The following is a 26,292-nucleotide window of genomic DNA, read 5'->3' as shown; positions in this document are numbered from 1 at the left end:
GTCAGATGAAAAAAACTGGGACTTCATTCTCAGACAAGCTTTAAAATGGAAGTGTGCTTATTGTATCCTTCTGTAGTCTTGTTACCCAAACCTGGTAGAGATTAATAATCTTTGATCAATCACCTTTACTTATTAATTAAGTTGGAAAAAACCAAGACAGTATGTTCAATGAATGCCTGCTTTACTCTTGTGAACAAAAAGATCGACATCATTTGCACCTCAAGAGTGCAATCCATGAATTAACAGCTTTAAATTACCTTGATCCAATGTGTCCTCCATTTCTTGGAATCGCACTCTTCTCTTTGTTTGTCTTTGCTGGACTTGAGAAATTGTTTTACCATCTCTGTCATCTCTCTTCTTTAGTATAGACACCAATCCTTCCGCTGGAGCAATCTATCAAGAAAGTCAGCGAGTGGCACAACAGATGTGAGAAATTGAAGCATGAGCTCTATTTAACAATGACTTAGGGAAGAAATGAGCTAAACGGTTAATAAATGTTTTCCACTCTACTTTTCTTAAACATTGCAGCACTCGTGAAACCTCCTTCTTGAAAACATCAATTCCTTAACACACAGGACAGCTGCAGTATCATTCCACTGTTCACTGACGCTGTTTGCCCTTAAGTGTTACCAAAGTTAAATACACACACATTTACTATTTGGATCATCCTTTGTGTTCACTGCAACAGTTCCTTTGTAAGCTCACATGGGTTGGGGCAGTGATGAGGCAGATTTGTGTCAAAAACACTATCATCAGAGGGCAATAAGAAGTCAATGACACACTGCTGCTGCCTCTCCAAAGATATAATCCTGCAGAGACCATCAAATACTTATTGCAAGATTAATTTTCCAGCTCTGCAATTGGTTCCCCAGAGTGGACAAGCAGCTACAGTGGAGCTACAAAACCAAACAGAGAGAACAACAGGGAAAAAGAAAGCTTCAACGCTCTGGATAGATTCCAGCTCCACATTGTAATAAGCTCTCTGGATACAGCAGCAGTTCAAAAATCCTTCTCTACAGGCTGGTCATCCAAACAACGTGCACGAACAGCAATACAGTCAACAAGTCAATAAACCATAACTTCTCTTTTGTTTGCTATAGCATTTGGACTAGTTGCAAGAGTATATGCTAAGCCATACTGGCATGAATGAGCAGTCTGTAACTTCCTAGTTATTAGAGAAATGAAAGTAGGTGAAGTATCAGGAGACAAATGCTTTCCTAAGCAAGTAGTTCCCGCTGGGCTAGAAATAAAAAGAAATTAAAATAAGAAGCATGTTTAGACATGCTCTTTTTTTATCTTGTGAGCATCTTTAACTTAAAAAAAAAATTAATAATTTCTTCCTAGAACTCAGTAGGGCTTTTTAAAACTCATTCTGTAGATCAGCAATAACATTTGTTAAATTGAAAAGTAATATGTATTCATTTGTGCCACAGATGAAACATCACATTTACAACTGAGTTTGCAACTCCTCTATAAGGAGATGACCCCAAACGCCTATAATTTTCACAAATACTCAAAAAACTCCAACTTTCCAAGTAACACCGTAGTTGCAGAAAACTGACTGCTTAACTCTACCTGTAACAGAATTAAGTTAGAAGAGCACCCATAAAAACTTGTTTGCATTGCAATTCCAAGAGCTGTAGAAAAACTGAAAAAAAGTGACTTCATAACTTATGCCCTTAAACATGCTTCATCCTATGAGCTTATATAATGCATTGATGCTTGCTGTAGTAAGACTGGACTGAACACAGCAAGAGACAGAGCACAATCCAACAGGCACCAACTTTGGTATTTGCAACATTTTAACTGATAAATTCAGCAATTACACATACAAGTCTGTAGTCTGGCAGTACTTTGTAGCCCTCAAACGGACAAATGAGGTTACCCTGCACAACTTACAGAGCTGGATACTGTGGGTGTATGCCTACACGTCTAATAATTTCTCCCAAAATTCCAACTGAGAGGATAAAATTGATCTCTGCCACACTACCACTTTTGATACCCACTTTCCTTTTTGATTATCTTCTCAAGAGCCTGAATGGATTATTTAATGAATATTTAGTGAAAGTGTGGAGGTGGCAGAAATAAAGTCAGTCAACATACAGAGGACCAGTATTTGGCACAAATGAACCAAAAATAATGGTCTGCAAGAGTCTCATCACAACAGACAAGCACACTGAGCTGAGGCTTCTACAGGTAATGTCAAATTAGCCTTGCAGAACCACTACAAAAATTTAAGAGGCCAGCAGGAAAAGCAACACTCAAACTTCCTTGTTGTGACAATGAAGGGGGATCATGTAGGAGTGCTTTAATTTGATTTATTTATTTGGGAGGGTGAAGATGAAATGATGTCCTTTAGAAGAGTAGATTATTTTAAGCTTCTGCTTACATAAAGAGGATCAATGGCTCCTCCCACACCACCCACACAGCAGGCTAGCTGTCGCCTGGCACGCTTGTTCCCAAGTGGCTCGGACTGCACTAGGTGGGAATGTCACCCAGGGACAGCAGGGCATTCATACCAGTCTGCCCTAAGACTAGATGTGACGGTCTAGTCGTCATTTCAGACTAAGGCACTTCATTTCATCTGTTGGCTCGTGGTAGTTTCTGAATTGCTGTGTCACTAACTCGGTCTTCTCCAAGCTTAAAACCAGAGGACTATCCTTGACAGGATTATGTGGAAATGTGTTTCAGTGATTACAGTTACATAAAAGGCTTGTGGAGGAAAGTCTTGCTACAATGAGGTTCATTTACTTTTCCTGTCAGCCTACATGGCTATGTTTCAGAATTTACTTTAAATGTATAAAGAACTAATTGACACAGCGCAGGTTCCTCTATTCTGAACATTTTCTTTTGCTTAAAAAAGGGGAGCAAGTGCTTTTGATTTTGCAATAAACAGAGCGAGGTTAGTGTTACTCTCCTACCCCAGCAAAAACCATAGGCTGTATTTTGAAAAATGGCCCCTTTACATGATATGTACTTCATACCTAGAATACAATCATAGAATATTCTGAGTTGGAAGGATCATCAAATTCCAGCTCTTGGCCTTGCACAGGACCATCCCCAAGAGTCTCACCATGTGACTGAGAGCATTGTCCAAATGCTTCTTGTACTCTGTCAGGGTTGGTGCTGTGGCCACTTCCCTGGGGAGCCTGTTCCAGTGCCTGACCACCCTCTGGGTGAAGCACTTTTTCCTCATATCTAACCTAAACCTCCTCTGACTCAGCTTCATGCCATAAATATACTTCATCTGCCTTTGAATTTCATGAGTCATGTAATTAAGGTTTTTTTGTTTTGTTCTGCAATATACAAAGTGATTATATTAGATCCATCTCCCATTAATTAAACATCCAAGGAGAGGGACTTAGCTGCCACACAAGACGAAGTTTTAAATCCCAGTCTTTAGGAGGCAGGAGGAATTTAAAAAGACAGAGTATATTATGTAAATTGAAGTTAACAAGGGAACTGTGGTTAATACAGTTGACCACAAATCAAGCCTCTTCTTGACTTGAACTACGGGAGGAAAAATGTAGACCTGCACAAGACTGCACTGAAAACATCTCTTACATGAAAGAACTGCATAAAGGACCTATTGAAACATAAGATATGTTCTTAATTCTAAGCTAGTTAATTAACAAAAGATGGTCTTGGAGCATCTGTGTAACTGAGCTTACTCTCTCAGCTCTGCTGGCCTTCACAAAATCTTCTGACTTTTATAATTACTGTACAGAAACTGAAAATGGCATATGGGTGTGTGGTGGCATTTTGACCAACAGTAAAAAGGAAAGCAGCAATGACTGTTGGTTAATTGAAACTCTTTTAAATATTTTAGCTTTTTGTTTTTTACCACCATTAACAGAAAGTAATTCTGCTTCAATGAAAAGTTTTACACTTTTTGGACAAAGTTTAATAACCAGGTTGCAAAATTAGAAAAAATAAGCTTTATTTAAACTACCTGTCTCTTCTCTGTTTAAAACAGTATTTGCTAATAAAATATTAAAAAGCTTCTTGCACTGTACATATATTCAAAAAATATGATGTATACATTTATATATTTATAAACATACTGGACAAAACTAGTAAGGCCTTGTGCTTCAAGCTCTTAGAGAAAACAGATTGCACCTCACTATTAGAATTATTTGTACCATATAGATATAAATAAAAACCCAAAAGGGAGGCACTGCAAACTGGGAACTAGAAAAAAAAGTTCACTGTATAAAGTATTTTGGTCTGAATGCAGAGAACTACTCAAGAAGCTGTTTTGTTTGTGTATTCTCCCGTGGACTGTATTCCTTATTCAGTTACTTGGCAAAGGACTACAGTTTCATTACTAGCAAAAGCAGATTTTTTAAAGCAGTAATCCACAACTGTATGACAAACTGACAAAAACCAAGACTACCCTGGGTTACAATAAAACCAGCAGACAAACCCTTTTGCTAACAAAATAAATTTAATACATGAATAATTTGAGTTGAAAAGGAGCTAACTTAGCAGATTCAGTATTATACCACAGTAACAGATTTTAACTATTTTTTCTGCTGATATACTTGCCATGAAAGTACCAGGGCTCCTTTACATAGCAACAAATAGCTCAGATACCACATAAGCATTTCAAGCAGAAGTGTAGTTCTTGCAAACTCAAAACTACAGGACCCAAGCTATAAAAGAGAACAGGGAATCCGAAACATTTTCTCCAAACCTAGTACAGACAGGTGGAGACTTCATTTCTTGGTGTATAAACAGTGCCAACCAAAAGCTGTATGTTGTGGTTGACAATCTCTTTATCTTTGCTTTATAAAAATAAATTTCAAATTATAATTTTCTAATCAGAAAAAGCAGTAGGATTTTACTCATTTCCCTAATTGTCACTCACATAAGAAGTTTGTGTTATAAATTTTTACTTTATACAGCAAAATGAAACTGATATTATTAAGGTCACAATTTGTTTCACTGTTGCTGTGTCATTTCATGCTCACAGAAATGATAGCAAAGATATCTAAGAAGAGGCTATACACTTCTGATATCTGTTGCTGCCAACTGCTGACTGTGCTTCAAAGCTCCTTGTTAGCTGTATGAATCTTGTTTCTATAAAATGACAGTGATTTTCCATCATTTGCACGTTGTTGTACATAGTTTGTACTAGTGATGAAATACGCAGTATAAGGGACTGTACAATATGCAAAGTACTATTTGACTTTTGCAATTTTTTAAAGTCAGAGTCAGAATTTGGTGGATTTTCACTCTTGGAATGAGTTATTGTAAATGACAGACTAAAAGCAAGCGACAAACTATCTAAATTAGAAAACTAGAGGAGATGATTCTTGGATCTCAATATGGGGTCAAACAAGACTTCCTAACTGTAAATACATGCACAACTATTTACCTTTCCCATTATCAATAAATTAGTATTACATGTCCATTGAAGAACATTAATGAAATTTTGTTCTACCATATCATTTTTGTATCTAGGTTATTTCAAAATTATCTTTACTTCTGCCTTCCATTCTAATTTGTTTGTGGCAGGTTTGTAAATATTCACTCCATGACAAGTTTTATCACAGTCAAATTGATTTTTTTTTTCTTTTTTACTGCCACATTGGTACATTTCATGTGACTCATTTCATTCATGAGGCTACCAATGCATTTTCTAAATATTTCATTAACAGCTACTGTATGAAAACACTGTTATCTTCTTAGGTTGCCATAGTCTGAACAATGCAATTTCAATGGCTTCAAAAGGACAAGAAAGGAAGAAGTCTTACAGTTACAAAGATCTGGTTACAAAGATCAGTCTGCTTGTCAAAACATCAGTGCAATCTTATTTTAGCACTAAAACAAAATCAACGAACACAAGTTAACAATGCTGCTTTCTCAGGGGTGGCAAACTCTTAATGTATCTCCCAGGAAAGCTGTAGGTGCTCACCACTTCTGAAATGAAACCCCAAGGCCAGTGATGGGTGGTAAGATTAATTGGAAAAACAAAATATAAGAGTATAATGAAACAGTACAAGCTGGTGTGCTGTCCTTAACTCACCCTGCTGCATCTAAAAATTTCATGTATTGCAGAACAACCCCAGGTGCTGCATATTACAAACTTTAACTGTTATTGAAGTTAATCCTTCTTCTCTTTTCCAATTTAAACCCATTGCCTCACACACAACTCAGGCCTTTTGTTAAGAATGATTCAAATGGACTCCCACCAGTGCAGCCAACATTAAGCCTTATATGGCCAGAAAAAGTACTGTGGAAAAACTAAAGGTACTTTTTCCTCTGCAGAGGCTCAACTCTGCCATCAGAGTACTGGCAGTCCCAGCATCAGAGGAGCAAACTAGAAATGAAATTAGATTCCCAGTAAAGCATCATCACTGGTCACAGAGACAATAAGTCTTTTGCTAAGCCCATATACATGTATAACAGAAGAGTAATTTAAACATCATCCCTCAGCATTAGATTTCTTTTGAGCTCACTGAAAGTTCAGCATTTTAACAGAGGTGTACTGTTCTATTTCACATAGATAAATCGTAAATTAATCCTATTGTGACTATTTTTAAATTGCTCTTAAGGTCCCATGGATGCAAAATCAGAAAAGAAATAAAGCAAAGATGTCGTCATGCACTTTCCAAAAAAGTCCCAAAGCAATAAATCTTCTCTATTTTCAGAAGAGCAACCTAGCTTATGAAGCACTCACTCTTGTTGTGGCCTATCAGCAGTGCTTCAGAAAGGTGGGTTCAGGATCAGAAGCTTTCTTAGCTTTGGTCGAACAACAAAGCTATATAAACTTGGCAAAATTAGAAGCCCATACAGTCATATACAGAATTTATACATATGTAGTTCTCACCTCTACAGAATAGGCATAAAAAAGAAAATTTTGTTTTTTTGAATAGAAATGAATCACATTACATCATAGGTATTATGTACATCTCTGACATGAAACTTGATTTAACAGGAATTATGAGAACACCTCCTAACAGTCTCTGTCAGAATAAAAAAGTTAAAAAACACCAGCTGTTCATACTCATATGTAAAAATCAATCTAATTTTTAGAAACACTGTGTGGTGCTGGTCAAGAAGGAGACAAACAGGCAAACCCAAACTTTTTTCTCTAAATAACTCAGAACAATTAAATATGTATAGATTTCAGATTTGAAAGTGATATATTAAGGAATATTTAACACATTTTGGAGTTGGAAATATCTAAAATATTTTGAGACAAACATGAAAGATTTTATAGAATTCATAATCTTTACCTCAGCAATCTCTATCCTTCTTGCAAGTTCATCAAGAGAAGAAAAGCTGTCATCTAGTGATAAAGCTTCCAGTGAGTTATAAGATGCTCGTTCAGGTGAAATATCTGGAACAGTGTCTGAGTCCTCTTGGTTTTCTAAGATTGATTCCTCAGTGTCTATTATGTTACCATTTAAAAATCTGAGAAATAAATCTTCTTGTTCTTCATTATTTACCTTCTCCTCCTGTCCTGCTGCTCTCTGTATTTCCTTGCACACCTGTGAATGGGCAGTACTCTCATGCTCAGACACTTTATGGCACCCAGAGCATACATCTGATGCAGTTCTGTCCCGTGAAGACTTTTCATCATCGTCATCAGGCTGTATCTGTTGCTGCTTTAAATCATTATTTTCAAGCTGGGCACTAGCAATTTCTGAAGAGCCAGCAGCATGTTTTGATCTGAGCAGATTTCTATCAGCTTGCACATCTTTATCAGAAGGAACCAAATCAGTAGGCATATAGTCACCATCTGTTAAAACTGAAGCATCTACCATTGGCTCAAGAGGGAGTTTCACTCCAGGCTCCCCAGTCCCTTCTGTTTTTTCTGCATCCTTTGAGAGCTGTCTTTCTCTCAGCTGCAAATTGTTATCTTTACCGGCATCCCCAGATGATAAACAGCCCGAAGAAGGCCTGCCCACTGTCCCTGTGGACTGGGTGTGTGGCTCCAATGTTGATTCAGCACTGCAGTGCTGCTCCTCCATGTGGTCCTTTCCTGCAGCTACCCAAAGACTTCCTGCCTCTATCTGTCTCTCAGTTTTGTTTTCATCTGGGGAAACAGTGCTCAGCTGTTTATCTTCTTTCTTTGGTCCAATGCCAGGACAAGTTTCAGTACCTAAGTGCAATAGGAAAAACAGTTTCAGAGTTTTTAAATGATTCAAAGCATCAGCCCAGGGGGGAAAGAGTATACTGTGATTTGATAACATTGTAACCTAATGCTTCAAAATGCACTCCCATAAAGGGTAGGTATTTTATGCACCAGTCAGAATAACTTTTATTAGTAGTCTCTGACTCCTGATTCAGAAGAAAAAAAAAGTATCTGCAAACATTCTTGAAGGCAAAGCACATGACTCACTGCCCTTCTGACAAGAGTTACTCCCTATATGTATGTAAATATCTTTCTGAACAGCCCCTTTTCTTCTAAAGGATATTTTATGTGAGTGCATCTCATGAAGGTCTGGAATTCAGACAAATGCACTTAATTACACAAAACTATTTTGATGCTGGTGTATCTGTCGCACAGGAAGATATCTGAATTTCCTTTAAAGAAGCTGAAATAATGCTAATTTAATAAATATTAAATTTGCAGGTCACTAGCTCCTTTGGTTAATGCTAAATGAAATATCCACTATTTAATGTCCCATAAAGGATAGCATAAAAAATGCTGCTTTTTGGATACATAAGTTAGTTTACATATTAAAAATGCAATTTGTTTCAGCTTATTTCTGTATTCACATTTACAATACATATGAAAATTATTTTTTCTTATCTAAAATTTCAGAGAGAAACATGAGGAATTTTGCATAGCTTGTGAATTCATCTACTACTGACATGATCTGCTGATGAAGGAGTAGATGGTTAGCCCAAATTGTCAATAAAATCACTAGATATTAGCCATTACAAGAAGCTCAAAGCCAAACTCCGTTCTAGGCTTATGAAGAGAGAAAAGGATGTTAAGAATTAGAATAAAAAAGTAAGCTAGCTATGACAGAAACTGCCTTTTATTCCATACTTGAATAAAAACTAAGTTACGACTATGTTATAATAGGACTACTGTTACAGTAATAGTAATAACCTCAAAGAACAAATTAATACCTCTAGAAAACACTTGTTTGCATTTTTTGTTCATAGCAAAGAGCAGAAAGGTTTTATGATCAGATTAAGGAAAATATCAAACAATGCACTTATTAACTGTATGAGTTCTTACAAGAACAACTGAAGATCTCTACGCAAATTTTATCCTTCCTCCCTTGTTAAAACCTCACTTAAAATCTGAGGAATTTCCTGAATTTGTTACATGAAATAGGGTCACATTCATTAAAACAAATGTTTGCATTAATTCATTGTATTGAACAATTTTATTAAATTCCAAACTATCCCCCTTTAAATGGATAATGAAATACAAGGTAGTACAGAAAAGACAGGCTTGGAAATTGAAAAAGAGAATATCCAAGCAAACCAAAACATGGAAAAAATATCAGAATGATGTTAACAGATAGAAAGGGTACAAGGAACCTAACTTCTGTAAAGCACTGAAAGAAGAAATAGGTGTGACACAGGGTCTTTTTGAAAATTAGACACAGATGAGTTGACAGCTCAAGGGATTTGTAACGGGATACTGAGCCCTTCACATATAGGTCATGAGTTCAAACACAGCCTGGATTATTGGTACAAGATTTTGTTACCATCTGTCAATTTTTCCTAGTGGATACATCCCATTACAACAGGCATCTTTGTTGGCAGCCCCAACTGTAACAAAGATTAAATGGAATTGGAAATTAAATCAAACTCTTTACTGTGAAAGGTGGCCCCTTGAGCTCAGGGCTCTGTTCCTAAGAAAGTAATAAATGATCCTAGCACTGTTATCTAACCACAGATGTACAGGAACTGAGATGCAATTATCATTGTTACATTCCACATCAAGTTTTCAGCAGTGTTCAGTATTTTTTTTACACCTACTTCAGACAGCCCCTTCCCACCACAAACTAAAGGGAAGTTAAGACAAACACTCGAACACTTAATTAGAAAAGATGCCTTTGCTTACTAAGTTAAATGAAGACATACCCACCCGTGGCAGTAATTTTTAGCTGACTGATAGAAATACAATAAAGTGCCTACTGAAAATTTTTTAGCAACAAAAAAACTTATGGTAATTTAAGAAATGCTTTTTCCCCTGACTGAGTTGCTTTAAAATAAACACTTGTTTTGTTCCTCCCAGAAACCACAGCCTCCACTTTATCCTGTTAATCCATGACAATCTAGCAGACAGAGTACTGATCTACAGTAATCTACCAATAGGGAATTCACACTTCTCCATCTCTGCAATTCTTGCCAACTGATAACAAATCCCATAGAACCTGAAAGAAAACAGGGTATAAGGAATTCCTCCCCACCTTGGAAACAGGTCTACATGTACACGCTGCAAACTTATGTTAAGGGGCTTATTAAATTCTATTAAATTCAGTATTTCATTAGAAAAGTTTTCATGAAACACATTAATCTTTAGTTTACACTAAGGCTATTAAGGCTTTCAGTCAGAAACGGAAGAAATTCATGGGTACAGGATGTATCAAACCTCATCTTTTAATATACACACACATAGCTGTAAGGGCTCAGTTCTCTCTGCTGGAAGACTCAGAGTGAAAATCTGTCAGAAAGGAAAATGTAGTAGAACAGACCATTCACAACCTTTGCAGAAGGGCAGAAAACTAATTCAGTGACTGTCCTGGGAACCCTGACTGGCTGACTACTTATAAAGCTGTTTCTCGGTCACTGTATCCCCACGATACAGGAATTGTGAATTCTTAGGATCAACTGCCTACAGAGCCTCAAACTAAGTTCCCAAATGTCTTCAGCAAGTTAATGCAGTAATTTTTGCTTTAGATTACTAAAGAAGTTTTATTTTACTTCAAAGATGCTACCATAGTACAGTGCAACAATCTTTACAATGTAATATAGCTACCTCTACAATGGATTATACATATTCTTATTGATAATTGGAAATTATCTGTGCTGTTTCAGAAAAATGCATCTCAAAATCCGTACATTGCATGTAACTTAAAATAGTTACTAATACTGTTTACTATATTGAATTGCCACACCTCAGAATATTTATTATCAGATTGTTTACCTTGTATTTTACACACACCAATTATGTATCTTATCTCTAGTTTCATACAATTTTGTAGTTTATGTAAGTTGCTATAAATGCATGCACATTTAAGACTTTTTTGATGGAGGTTAGAATTACTTTACAATTCTGAATATCAATAACTAATTAAAATTGCATAGTACATCCATTGTGCAGTCATGAAAAAAAACCCAGCTTAATCCATTTGTGGAAATCCAATAAATGCTGTAGATTCAAATGAAATAGTTTCACTGCATTTATAGGAATTTATCATTATAGTGTAACATTTCAAAAAAATGTATGCACATGTAAATGCATACACACATACCTGATTTAAAAGCAGCAGCTTCTCTTTCCTTTAGATTTTTGGATTCCATTAACTGAGGCAAACAACTGCTTTCCCATGTATTTTCTGCAGCTAATAACTGTAAAATATGATAGTATTTCCTGTAATTTTTGGAATTAAACAGGAATGTTGTGACTTTTTGAGACATTCAAACTTTAAACAGCTTCAAAACTTGAAAGATTTTATCAAATAATTTTTGAAATATATTTATTACCAATCTTTGACAAAGCAGAATTCAATTAAACAGCTGCTTACCTTATTTTTGGATGACTGTGGCCTGCAGGAATAAAGAAAAAAGAATAAATTAACCTAGTAGCAACTTTCTTAATAATAAATGTAATTGAAATCTTATAAACTTTTTACTCTGCTCTAAAATTAGCACAGAATTTTTCTTACACTGAGACAGTGTTAGCATGCTAGCATACATCTGTACTTGTGTGAATATCATCAGAAGACCAACTTGCCCAAACATTGCTCCACCTAATCGAGAAGGCGTCAGAAAAAAATTTACCACAACTTATCAGGAAATGTAAATCCCTGTAAAAGTTTATGCTCAGAAGGAACTCTACCAACTTTAAAAATCATTTCAGGACTTGATATCTATTTATACAGATAGTATATTTAATAGTATATTTAATATACTATTAAAAATACTGATCACTATAGCAGAGATTGAAGAATGGAAAAAAATCCCCACAAAACATATTTCCCTTTTCACAGACTGGGACACAATTTCTGGGTACTGTAAGGTACAGCAGCTCCCACTGATTCCACTCAGATTCAGAGGTGGATCAGCACTGCTAACAGTCAGTGTGGACTTGGCAAACTGTGTGGAGATTCATGCACACTGTAATCTATCACACACAGTCTATCTTGCAGTCTTTCATACAGCAATGAAGATAAAATGCAGAGCCTTTTATTTAAATCTACTGAAAAAAATAAGAGAGAGATAAGGGAAAAGTACTGATGTTCATACTCTAACAAAAACTTTTAAAAGGTACATTGACTTTTAAATTTTACCATTTAAACTTCAAATAAGGGACACTCAAAACTATCTTTAAAGAATAAACATGTCCAGTATGTAGCTGTAAATGCTGACTATCAGAAAAATTACTTTCAATTACAAAAGCAAAATGTTCATATTTTCCAAGACCTGCATGTTATTCATTCAATATTAAAGTGTAATTTTAATTAAAAAATAAATTGAGTTTAAAGCTTACGAAAAAAACCCCATATGAAACAACAAAACCAATCAGGTTTTTGCCTAGAGAGTTTCAAAGAGTAATAATATTAAAACCAGAATACTAATCATGGCAAATGAACACAAGTCTTAAATTTTATCAAATTGCACTTCAAATCAGGGACACTCAAAACTATCTTTAAAGAATAAACATGTCCAGTATGTAGCTGTAAATGCTGACTATCAGAAAAATTACTTTCAATTACAAAAGCAAAATGTTCATATTTTCCAAGCAACAGACTTGAATCTTAAATCTTTCTGTGGGTTTGCAAAGTCACATGTAAGGAAACGTAGGCTGAGGAAGCCTGCAGGCACTCTGAGTGCAATCTCACAGTGGCAGCACACTGTGGGTGTAAACATGCAACCACGGTGCTCGACCTGCCTCCTCTTCCTGCGGAAGCTCAGGAGTGCGCTTCCAAGGGGCTCCCGCCCAAAGGCATTCAGACTACAAATAAACAACATCACATCCCTGCCTGAGTTCTGGCAATCAGCCTGGGTGTTTTCAAACTTCACTATCATCACCCAGAATAAAAAATGTGATAGCCAAATCATACTCTCTATGAAAAACAGGAGCATTTTGGCTTTTGTTATATCCAGATTGACTAAGTCAGTGCAAATGTACTTGAAAATGTTTTCTCTCCCCATCTGATTGAGAGCATCTCTCTTGTCACTGGCAGGTCTTTTCACAGTCTTTGAATGTGGTTAGTTTCCTTATGGTCATTGGCTGATCATTTTTCAGTGGCAGCTCGCATAATTTTTTCCATTTGTCCCTTAAAATCAATGTCTAGGTGGTAGGGCATTCACCCATGACATAATAGATCTTCTCCTTCCTGACAGGTATAATCCCATGTTACTATCCAGAAATGCACCCTAGGCACTGCCACAAGTTTGTTATACTGTGATGTGCTAATTCAGGAGGCTGATGCATCAGGCAAAGCAGGTATGAACTAAGATTTCACAACTTTTCAGAATACTGTACAGAATTGCTGCTTCATAATGTTAATGCAACCTATATGAAATTAACATAGAAGATAACAAGAAGTACTTATAGCATTAAGGAATTGTCCTAAAATGTGGGAAAATTGAGAATAAAATCGAGGGAAAAGCACTGGGTTAATAAGGGTACTGAAGGCAGAGATGCTAGGCAATTGCACTTTAAAACAGTGATTAGAACAGTAGGTATTAGACAAGAACATCCATCATCACGAACACCCATCATCAGTTCTACAGCCTCTCTTCCTAAATTAACACTATTCAGATTTTTTTACCTTGGCTGAACTACTAAAACTCAAAACTCCATTTCTGGAAAACTAGTGATTTGCTGAAAACATTTAAAATCTAGTCCCCATAGATTCCTCAAGCCATATTAAAACAATTGATGGTAACAAAAATATTTTAGTTACATATCAAAAAGAACCATGACTTTATAACTAAATTCAAGTCAGTGCAACACAACTTTTATTTTGACACTGACTATTTTAAAACACCTATACCAGCAAGGAGACAACAGCTGCACTAACACTAGTACTTGGAAAGTAATAATATGTTCTAATACTTACTGTAGATGCAAAGAGCAAACTCTAGTAAGCTTTTCCAGCTCTTGGCCGCTCAGTTCTTTCGCTGAATTCCTCAGTGTTGTAACGGGACTAGGAACTGCTGTTTTCCATTTTCTTTCTAAATGAAATCAAAATAATTGTTACTCAAAATATTATAAAAGTAGTATTTGCTTAACATAAAACATATAGTGGAAACTAATTAATTGAGAAATATTGACAACTTTTCTGTGTATGCTCTACAATCTTGTAACAGAATACGCAAAATGGCATCCTATTCTTTCACAACACACTTTATTTTCATCATATCAGACTCACCAACCCTAACCCAAAAATAAGCTCAAAACAACTGTGGATCAAAGTTTTAATTAATAAAATAAAGAATTACAAACTAATTGCACCTTTACCATAAAATATGTGCAAACAAATCCAAAACAGGAATATTTTTCTTGTAACAACCTCAAAGAAATTCTGATAGAAATACTGCTTTTGCTATGTAACTTTTTTAATCTGGCAATATGTATACTCTCTTGTTCAGAAGTACAAACTAAATTAACTCTTTCTTCTACCATATTAGTTTAGCTGGTACTCACCCCACTGCTCCTGTATGGAAGAAAGATTTGCAAGCAGCCGCTCATGATACAGTCGTTCAAGCTGAATGAACTTCATTGCCTTCTCATCTGAATGGAAGGTTAAAGAAAAATGGACACATCTGTGGATGTGTTATGGTTTATTTAAATTTAGCATCATATTTGAAAGGGAGGTCATTATGCACTCGATATTTGAAATAAGTGAATCAAAATGAATAATGGCTAGCATCTAGATATCTGTGCAAGAAAGAAAAAAGCAGCAGACATGAAAACAGCAGGTAAGAAGTAAAATAAGTTGAGAAAAGTTCCAAAAATGAAAATCCTATTCTTTTCAGCAGCTACCTCTTCCCACATGCCCTAAGACCAACAAATGATTTTTCTAGAAACAAATTAAATGTTATTATGCTGATAACGCTTACAAAAAAAAATGAAATCTCTGGGAAATGAAAAGCAAAACAATTACACAAATACCAGCAAGTATATCTCAAGAAATACAATTATATGCCAATAACCATGTCTAGCTGAAAATATAGCTCCTCTCTACTGACCAGCTGGAGACAATATTAAAAAAAATTTCTCCAGCTTAAATTTCCGAAAAATAGCCGCCCCCTTTTCAACCATTGGATACAACACTGTTGCACTGCTGAGTTTACCTTTAGTCTTCCTGAAGATTCTGCTTACTTTTCTTCTATATGAAGAAGTCTTTCCCCTCCCTTTGGGTTATCAATATATTCACAAAGGTATACTGATAGTCACATATTTTATAATACTCAGGATAATTCTAGCTCCGCCAAGCCTAAGTTGTTAGTTGTGCTCTTTAAAGCTGTTTTACCAGCTATTCCAAACGAAATTCTACAATACAATGAGGATAGAGGTACAGTGAATGATGTTCTTAGTCACACAAAAAAACTACTTTCCATTATTCATGCTAATTAAAATAGTGGAGTAATTATTACAAAAACACAACCAGTACTTGTTATTCTTGTTAGCCTCATGCAACATATAAATAGCATGGCTTATGAACAACAATATTAATGGAAAGAATATTCCCTGCCTTCAAGAAATCTGTTATTAGAAACAGAATTACAGATCAGAGAGATAGCCTTAGAGGATCACAGCAACAAACCCTGAATTATTGTTAATATGAAGTTCCATGCTGGATGAATTAAAATGTCTGTCATGGATAATTAATACAGTGCAACATGATCAAGTGAGTTCTTTATTAACCTCAGGAAACTGATGGCTGCAAGTACAGAGGAGATATCCTTCATAAATATGTATTATATAGTGGTGTTGAATTCCACACATCAAGTGTACATTGCATTAAAAAATACTTTTTTTATCAGCTTTAAATACAGTGTCCTTCAATTAAAGCAACTTTGATGAAAGAGGAACTGTCTTTCTATCATGCTTTTTAAATTTTAAATTTACTGTATTTGCCCCTGCATTGCCATAATTTACAACAGAATTTTTCCATGCCTTTATCTCGAGCAGTGCATTTTGGATTTTCTGATGGATGCTTTAGAATTAGGATGACCAAGACAAAAGTGTAGTCTTCTAAGACAGTGATGGATACTGTATTTAAATATTGCTCTTATAATACTGCAACAGTTAGTTCTCTGGTTTTGTACTACAGGCTAAGATAATTTGCCTTGTTATTTAGCCATTACAATTGCCTATTTGTCATATTGTGTATGCAACAAATTGCATAATAAAGAAATAATCTGTATGCACAAATTCTGTAATTTATGATGGATCTTAATGAATCACATATACCTTAAGGGCTTACCACTCTTGCTGCTTCTTTTTATAGCCTGATCATTTTCCCTTAAAAGCAAAGAGGAAATCCCAGTCCACTTTTTATAAAACTGTAATTTAACTTTAATGGTTAATATGATTATTCTCTCCCAAAATTACTGAAATATATCAGAGTAATTATCAGAGGTTTAACTATTAAAACTTTTACCAAACATGTGAGTCAACAGTAAAGCATTTGTCTTTTATGCGTTATCATGCCACATAATTTTAGTATTGTATAACAATTTCTACAAGTAAAAGGATACATTCCTCCTCTTGAAAATAAGTCTCGGCTATCTGCAAAGATAAAAAAAATAAATTAGGAATCTATAATTTTCATGAGAGTGCTAAGGATCTTATGTGAATTTTTTTATCATAGTTTTAAATATCTGGTGTGCAGGTTCATATTTAGTTTAGGTAACATTTGAATGCTCAGACAAAATACATGTATTCTTATTCTAGGAAAAATGTTTTAAAAGAGTATCAAAAAACAACGAAATATTAAGTCCTCTCACATAAATGGGTTTGCTCCAATGTTAGTGAGTTTTATGTTGCTACAACAAGAAAAATTATTTCAGAAACGTTTTTAGTTATCATATTAAAAAGCTTTAAAATGACATAGCACAAAAGTACTGTGTTTAGTGATACGAGTTCAAGAGTTTATATTCTGTCACTTCCTTATCTTTGACCAAATTAAGATCATTGCTGTGCTCTCCTGAGCATTACATTGAAATGCATTAAAATGGAAAAATGGAGGTTTCCTGATCGATGAGAAAAGAACATCTTTGGATAAAAGACACTAAAAATATTGCCTATCACCGCATCAGAAACATAACAATGAGTTTCCCGTTTATATCCTTTTTACAATAGATAATTACAACAAATATTTCAAATTCTGTGTAAAATAGGAATATTTGAAATTAATGAGATAAATATAAAAGCACTCAAGTTCTGAACTTTTTTCTGTATTACTCCTAGCCTAGCCACAGGAGCCAGGTAATACCACTGCAGCAGCCTTGTGCCACTTCCTTTCCTGAAGCTGCTCTACTGTGTGAAAAAAAAACTTGAAGATCCTCTACCTCATGTCACTAAGTTCATGCAACCAGCTCAGAGAAAGCAAGCATCCACAAGCAGTCAGAAAATTAATATATTTTTAATCAGAATTTCACTTTGACACTGGTGGGGAGTATCATAGAAAAGTTAGAACTGATTCCTGGAAAGAAAAAGATGTAACACTGTATGGAAAAGCTAACGTAGTAACTGAAACTTTTTTCTTCCAATTCCTCCCTCTAGACAAATAATTTTTGAGAATTGCAACAACAACTTATTTGTGCTTGCTAGAAAACTGTGCAGGCTTTCACAGGAAGCTGAGGAATACTGACAGCTTTGTTTGTGCATGCAATGAAATACAAAAAATATAAACTTCAGAGGTAAAAATATTTTATTCTACATAACTCTACACTATCGGTGATCTTTATAAGCAACTAATCAGTCTTCCGGGACAGTGAATGTTGGCAATCTTCATGTTTGCCATGCATGGTGAGGCAAGGGCCATGCTAGCAAAATGTGTCCAGAAATTGCAGGCACCCTGAGACCAGAATGTTCTGGCTGAGGCACCTCATAGATGATACTCCAATGACTTCCATGGGAGCACACAAAAATTCAGTCTCAAAATTTTTGGGATGTCAATTTAGATAATCATAATATGAAGAGCTTAACAAGTAGGCACTTTTGTAAAAGTCTAAAGGTGATTGCTCAAAAAATACAGTAACTTGATAGAGGAATCTAGGTTACAAATTGTATTTTCCTGCCTCTCAGCCTTATTACTAACCACTAGACCATTCTGAGCCTGGTACCTTCAAACGAGAATTGGTAAGTGATTTCTAAGATTCTTTATTTGTACATTTTGTCTGCATTCCACAGTAGTCTTCTAAGGATTTCTGGAACCGTCAAAGCTCTTTTTCTATGTTTTATATATAAATCAGATTCTGTAACAAATGCTAAACGAATCAAATTAATCTCATTCAAGACAGGAAAAAAAAAAATCACATCCTATTTTAATTAAAAGTTAAACCTTAGAACAGTCCCTAATATCCCGCAGCCTTTAAATACTCAATACAGGCTTCCCACTAACACCACAGATTGTTAATACTCCAGAACATCCAACACAGCTCTTGATTTTACATTGAATTTTATCATAGAATAAAACCAGAATGTGATAGAGTATTTGCTAGACTTGGCATAAAAAAAGTTACTGGCAGGTTGTATTAACAATCTAAAAAAAAAAAAAAGACTGAAGATGACAGGTTAATTCACTAGAAAAGGAAAAAAAATTCTTAATAGATTCACTTTACGTGAATGCTAAATTTAAAATCCTTTCCCCCTCTGCCCTCCCCACAATTAAAAAAACATGTTATGATCCTTATAAGTTCTGCTAGCTTTCTTTCAAACAGTCCATTCAAAATGCTTGGTATTTCTTAGGAAAAAAAAAGATGGTGCTTGAGTATATGTTTGAATCTGGAAATGCAGATTCTGTCACAGTTCCTGTATGACTTTCAAAATGTTGTTACCCTTAGGGTGTGGCTTAGTCATCTAAAACCAACAAACAAGATTTCACCTCCATCGCATTCGATGACACTCCGCGGTGTCTGTAAAGTGTTTTGAAGTTTTTGCCCTGTGTTGTTTTCCAAAAATGCCCTTTGTACTAACTCATGAATGATCCCCAAATTCAACGTGTCTAAAAGTACAAATTGTTAACCCGAAAGCCAAGTTTCACATAAGTTAAGGAACAGTATCAAATACCTTTGCTGAAGCACAGATTAGAAAAAAATAATTTAAAATTCTATGTCAAATGTAAATTATCTATAACATGCAACAACTGAAGAGAAACCTCTTTCTCAAATATAATCACTTATTTGTATCAAAGAGAATAAGAATGCAGGACTGTCACTGCAGTTTAGAAATTTAAAATATCAAAATCATCCAATTTTCCAAAATAAAGATAATCCAACTAAGTCAAATCAGGCATGTGTAATATCTACATATTGCCCATATTAGACATCACAGCCAAACGAAAACTCTTCCAGTCCATTCTTAGTCTGACACAGCTGTGCTATAAATTAATACTGCATTAAGTCCTATCCACATAATTCTTCTGCATCATAACCTCCAGAAAAAAACCCTACACACTGGCCAGTTAATAAAAAGATTGTTTTTGAAACCACACTGTTTTTCCTTTGATCTTGCAGGTTTGGCAACTGTGCTTATATAAAGTTATACACTTGGAATCCTAGCATTCATGCATGAAAGAAGTCTGCAACAGTAAAAACAACTCCAGGTTTAAAATGTTATTTACATATTTGCTCTCTTGTACCTATACCAGCATCTTACAAATCATATTTAATTTATACTGAAGAGTGATTTTCCTAAATTCCTGCCAAACTAGAATTTCATCATTTAGGGAATTAGAAAACCCATCCTTAAGAGTTTCCTTTAACCCGAGAATATACTTACAAGGCAATTTATAATTTAACAAATATTACAAGACCTTAGAGGAGATATTTGCCTTGACCATCTGTTATACATCAAAATATCCAGTCCATGGTATTTGTTGCATTTATTGCCTTTTTTCCTTACGAATAAAGTCTCAAATAAAACCAAAATTTGGTGCAGCAACCCATAATCACAGGAAGTACCTGATGTAGACACAGGGGCAGTATCTTTGAATCCATCTGCTCAACCTCTTCACGGAGCAAAGAGAAAAGAGACTGCAACATTTGGTTTTGTTCCTTTGGGTGAAAGTTTTCCGTTGCTTCAACAGCCCCTTCAGCCTGCACAGAATCTGTATCTGTAATAGGAGTATTTTCCTCCTTGATTGCTGCAGTTCCTGCTGTAGAAACTCCTTTAAAAAGGACAAGTACTTGGGTTAGGATTCAAAAAAATACAACAAGTTAGGGTTTTTTTTTTGGGGGAAATTTCAATATAAAAGCCAATAATAAAAACCTAGCATCTTAAATAACATCCCTGCAAGTAAACAAAATACTGTCCTTGTCAAAATTAATTGTGACAGGTCTGTCTCACTGCCAGCTCACCTACCTGAACGAATACAGTAACAGACATCAGATATTTTTGTACACTTCTAACTGGGACCCTGCTTTAACTTAAGGGAGAAAAAAGCCAAACCAAAACACTTAGACTAAAAGTGTTCCACAGAGTTATTAATAAGAGACCAGGATGATGTAAAAAGATATTGTGTTGTGACTGGCGTTGCACTTTTAGCTAAAAAATCAATACTCAGATCCAAGTGGTCAAATTTCTACATTAAGACTCAATTGTAGTACAGCAGAGACAGAAAGTAGAGTTGTTTACAACAGAGTTTTGCTCAAAAAGGGCAAAAGGCAGATAGGTGAAGACAGTGTGAATGAGGTTCTCAGTTTGTCTCTTTACTCGTACCAAGGACCTTGTATAAGGAGGTGTCCTGAGGATGGACAGATGCATGGAAGAAAGGAAAATTCGACCAGTTCCTGTTCTGATGATAACACAGTGACAAGATCTTAAAGGATAGAAAGAAGCAAATGATGATAGTGGGGGATTCTAGTGGGGGGGAAGAGATGTCCAGGGGGACTGTCCAGCTGAGTGAAAAGGAAGACCCCCCCTAGACAGCTGGACAGTTTGTTTGAGAGTCCAGGGAAGGAGCCAGTAGTGCTCATCTATGTTGGTAACAATGACATCTAAACTGAATTTAGATTCCAGACCTTCTTGCTAGACAGAAAACTCGGCTCTCAGTGGTACATTCCCTGGCAGTTCACTCTTGCCTGTCTTCAATTTTATAGAAGTCAAAAAAGTCAAACAAGCAAGTGGAGGATATATGAAGGATAATTTAAAGCAAAACAGTATAAAAATATTGCAGGAAAAATTTCCTGGGTGCAAATCCCATATTTTATTGTTAGAAATGTAATATTTGTAGTGTAGTTCTGATCATTAATAAGATAGTTATGAGAAAATGTTAAATGAGATTAAGGAAGAAGTGTAGAGTATTAGTAGTGACAGTAGTAGTGGGAGAAATCCTACCCACATACTGACTGGATCAGTTTCTCACGAAGATCAGGGAACACCTATAAGGTTCCTATAACACCCAGTCTATGAGCAACCAGAAAACTATAGCTGATTCCACCAATGAAAGAACACTTTTTTTCCCCAGTAAACAATATTGAATTTGATACACTTACATGGAACTGCACTTTTAAAAAAATCCCATAATTTTTAAAAACAATTTAGAGAAGTTGGCCACAGAAATGTGCACAATAAGCTTTTATAAACTCAAGTTATGATGAGTATGTTATTGTTCCCCAGCTATATCCTTTTTCTGAAAATCATGTTATCATTTAAAAGCAGGACAGGTGGGGGCACTGTTTCAAGTAACCACCACACTTTGTGTCTACAGCTTGGGTACTGGGTTTCAGACCCCCCTGTGTTTATTGCAACTGAGACCCTATAGTGATGATTCAGGTTTAAGATTTAGGGCAGTAGAAAGGCATTAGCTTGTCCACTGAAGGCTCCACTGTTTTACTTTTGGTTATTTTAAACTCTTTACTAAGTAAACTACCCAGGCCAGGAGTACTTATAATCTCTGTGTGTGGCTATTTTCACAGGGCTTCCTGCCAGAAAAAATATGGGTGTAACTTAATGTTGCTTTTTCAATATTAATGCACATCTCTGATTTTCCGGTATTTATTTGGGCTTCCTGTGGGCCAGAAGCAAAAGAGACAAAAGTAGATGCAAGATACAAGCCAGGAAATACTTCTGGAGATGGAATTAGGGCTGTCTTTAAAAATATAGCCTCCTGTTCAACACATGATCATGAAACCAAAAAAAACAGTCCACATGTTCTGGGAAACTCAAAACATCTCAGAAAAACAAATAAAGAAACCAAATGTCACTTCAAACTGCACTTCATTAAGCACTTAATAATCACCTGTCATATCAAAACATGAACATTGACTGAAACATGCTCAATAGCAACGGTAAAGAAAAACCTTAATTATAATGTTATCACGATACTGTTGCTAACACATAGTTTATAAACTGTATCTATAGTTGAGCTGTCACTCACTTGGAATCAAATTTTGCCCTCGAATTACTTTGTGATTCTGAAAACAAGACCTTACAGTCATTCAAGTTAATTCTACCTCGTATGATTTTAATACAAGACAACATTTGTGCCTTAGTAGCACTATAACAAAGAACTTTTATTGTAACACTTAATAATGCTATTTCACCATAAAGGTGTGATGGGCTAAGATCCCTATTTATTTTTTCTCCCTCTTCTTGAAAACAATGCTACTTTTTTCTGGAATCATGCAAACTAAAGTAGATTAATTTTTTTTTTTTTTTTACTAAAAACTGGTATCTTACATATATTTCTGATTTTTTAATAAGGAAGGATTAACTTTCTCACTTTATAAAGCATTGATATTTACTCCATAGTAGAAGGGAAGCAAAACTTTTATGAAAATACATGTGAAAATACACAGAAGGTACCAGTGGCCAGAGCATTCACTAGGCATGAGACAGAGAGCTGGGTTCAAGTTTTGCTCTGCCAGGCTCACAGATGTTTCAACTGACAACTTCTATGCCCAGTTGAGTGTGCCAATGTTTCCTAAGACATCGGGAGAAGCAAGTTTTCTTACAATTTCCCCAAGAATTCACAGAAGCAGCCCCACGTTTGCAAAAAGGTCAAATTTTGTGAATAAAAATGACAAACACATACTGCAATATGCCTCAGATTTTTTTTATTTATCAGTACTGCAAGTATATGAATAAGGTGTGCTTGCCACCTGCCTGACAATCAGAGGTACAAGTACGAGGCATTTCCTGTCAAAATACAATTATGGATATTGTCCTCTGTTTTTCAATTGAATTTTAATTTTCACATTCAGAAGCATTAACTCAAGTCACCAGTAACAGAAGTTTCTAGTACAGAAAACATTTGGCAATCTCTTTTTTTAAACATTCTTTGGTACTCAGTATCAGAAAGCTGGTTCAGACTGATTCATTCAAGAACTATTTTAAAAAAAACCCCACCAACAAGTATTTAAAACCCATTCATTTTTAAGAAAAGAGATTTTAAGACAAAAGTGTTGGTGTTAAAGATATAGCTTTAATTGAGCAAACCCCAAATTTTGTTTAGTGTGGCACAGAACCCTGAACAAAATATCATTGCTTGAATTTTCATATAATTTGACTAACTTATATTCATATATTTAATTTGCTTCAACACCAAATCCATCCCAACCATACCACTTCCTTCCTTCCTCCACCTTCAAGCTGCTTCAAGAAATAAATTGAATAATTTATAGGAAAAGTGTATGTTGCGGAATTTAACTTGGGGAAAAAAGACTCAGTGCAAGTTACCATGCTATAGTACGTTAAGGAATTACACACTGGTTTTACAATATTAAGTTACTAGTTAAGCCAGGGTCGATGTTTTTAAAAAAGATGACCTTATTTTCAGAGAACAGGGATAATTTCAAGTCCACATTTACAAAAATACATTGAAGCAGATGACACTTCATGAATCACTATCTCTACCGCACTTAAGTTAGTACGGTTCATTACAAGGAATCACAGTATGAATAATCACCAAATTTAAATTAGTCAATTTAAATTTACATCAGTTCTTTGATCACCAGTCCTCCTTAAACATAGATAATCATAGTATATATTCAAAACTATAATTAGGATACAAAAGAATGTGAGAAAAAATGGGACGTAGAAGCTACAGACTTGTCAATTTACTCTAATAATTCTATTGCAGAATCAAGAGAGCTAAAAGGAGGTGCTTCTTCAAACTATAAATAAAGGTAAATCTTTGAACTACTTACTCTAGGACACCAAAATGGATGCAAGAAACCAACTGTAAGTCAGGTGACAAATTCACTCTAAGGTATTACAGTCTATCAATTCCCACTTGGTAAAGTCCTGAATGAATAATTGTAGATTGCAGATGTCAAGCAGAACATGCAAACAAATCACTACATCTCTGCCTTGTCCTTATACTCTCACCTACACATCCCCTATTGGCCACTGTCAGAGGAAATACTGAACCATAATACATGCAATGCAATAACTTAGTTTGAGATTCCAGCTTGCATGTCTGGTGCTCTGCTGTCACTCACTCGGGAATCTTCCCCTCTAGTTTGATTATTCTCTCCTTTAAGTCTGAGTTAGTACAAAGACACGTACCAACTAGTACCAAAACTAGTACTAGAACCAAAGCTAGTTTGGTTCTTTTACATAGAGGGATACTCAGGAATCCTTTAAAAAAGCTGGTATTGGAAATGAAATGGAAGACTGTCACTAAAATAAAGACATTTGCAACATTAAGAAATCATGACACAGTCACTGCATTGTGTGAAAACAGAAGAACCATCACAGGAGAGTATCTAAAAAGCTAAATGGATATTAGACCATAAACAATGGGAGATACAAAGTAATTTTATATTTTGATCTTCCTCTACAACAATCAAGGTCCTTTATTAATAAAGTAGTAAGAGTTTATTCATAACAATTCAACAAAACTCTAAATAATTTTGCAGGTAGGATGTTCTCTTGTGGGGTATTTTACATTGCTGGATTTTTCCATGGAATTTTCTATTATTTCAGAAATCTGTTTTTTGTCTTAAAACTTCATTCTACTGTGGACAGCTCATTTTGTGGTATTTCTGCATCAGTTCATTGTATTTATCAACAAGAATACAAACTAACGGAGAGAGAGATTACAAGCAAAGTTCAACTTTCAGTGTTTAGGTGAGGTTTTTTCCTTTTCTTCCTCTCACTGTGAATCAGATACCTCTGTCCACACGCATGTATAACTTTTCATCAACTTGGTTTTTGTTATTCCCATCATACAGATGATTGATTCTCAATTACTTCTGCTAATCTCATTTTAAATATTTTATGCTATTATTAAACCTTAATTCTACAGATTAAGTAAATACTTATTAAATGGTGCAGAAAGGTATTGAGAAATTATTCTCCCTGTTATGACAGATTTCAAAATGCTCTTATCTCCACAAGAAAATATAATTTTTCTTTTCTAGATTTTGTCTATATGTACAAGATATGGAATGCAAGGCTTCCTTCTTTTCCCATCTTTACCTATTTTATCATCTGTTAAAATCATAATCAGTTTTCAGATTAGGTTACAAAAGACTTGCCATTTATAAGGAAAATTGTAATCTATTTTAAAATACATGGGGGGAAAAAAAGCAGGCACGAATCAGTTTTTCCAAGTAGCTTTCAAAGAAACCTATGCATGAAACATGCTGATTTTAATCAACGTATTTACAGCACTATGACATATAAGCTTTAGGATGGATGGCAAAAACCTAATATAATAAAACATTCTGTTACAAGAAATCCTACTCCTTCAAAAAGGGAAGAAGAATCTCACCTAAAGACATATAATAAACATCACAGTTTCCTTATCCAATTCATATCCAAAATCTCTAACGAAAAAGTAACATCAAAAATTGGTAGGAACACATTTTTTAACAGTATTACCCAAAACACACATCCTAGGACTATCTGTTAAGCTTTGAAAAATGTAAGTAAATTTTGACAACAGCAGGCCAAGA

The 26,292-nt window shown here is 35.1% G+C and overlaps 1 protein-coding gene across 4 annotated transcripts in view; it reads right to left on the bottom strand.

Annotated features, from left to right (window-relative positions):
- The window catches only part of CNST (consortin, connexin sorting protein), a 47,766-nt gene that overhangs the window by 5,635 nt on the left and 15,839 nt on the right, over positions 1-26,292 (bottom strand). For all 4 annotated transcript variants that reach the window (XM_027729751.2, XM_027729755.2, XM_039384245.1 and 1 more), the window contains 8 exons: positions 20,350-20,555; positions 16,921-16,951; positions 14,861-14,947; positions 14,274-14,388; positions 11,730-11,751; positions 11,457-11,553; positions 7,245-8,113; positions 258-393 (listed from right to left, as the gene is read on the bottom strand). In XM_027729751.2, the coding sequence (XP_027585552.1) occupies positions 258-393; positions 7,245-8,113; positions 11,457-11,553; positions 11,730-11,751; positions 14,274-14,388; positions 14,861-14,947; positions 16,921-16,951; positions 20,350-20,555 (1,563 nt within the window). The remainder of the gene's footprint in view (positions 1-257; positions 394-7,244; positions 8,114-11,456; positions 11,554-11,729; positions 11,752-14,273; positions 14,389-14,860; positions 14,948-16,920; positions 16,952-20,349; positions 20,556-26,292) is intronic.

This window comes from Pipra filicauda, unplaced genomic scaffold (genome assembly GCF_003945595.2).
Source record: "Pipra filicauda isolate LSUMZ 115617 unplaced genomic scaffold, ASM394559v2 scaffold342_size772408_pilon, whole genome shotgun sequence".
In the NCBI taxonomy this organism is placed as follows: domain Eukaryota; kingdom Metazoa; phylum Chordata; class Aves; order Passeriformes; family Pipridae; genus Pipra; species Pipra filicauda.
Note: the sequence above shows the minus strand (reverse complement) of the source record. Positions and strands in the feature narration are given on the sequence as shown.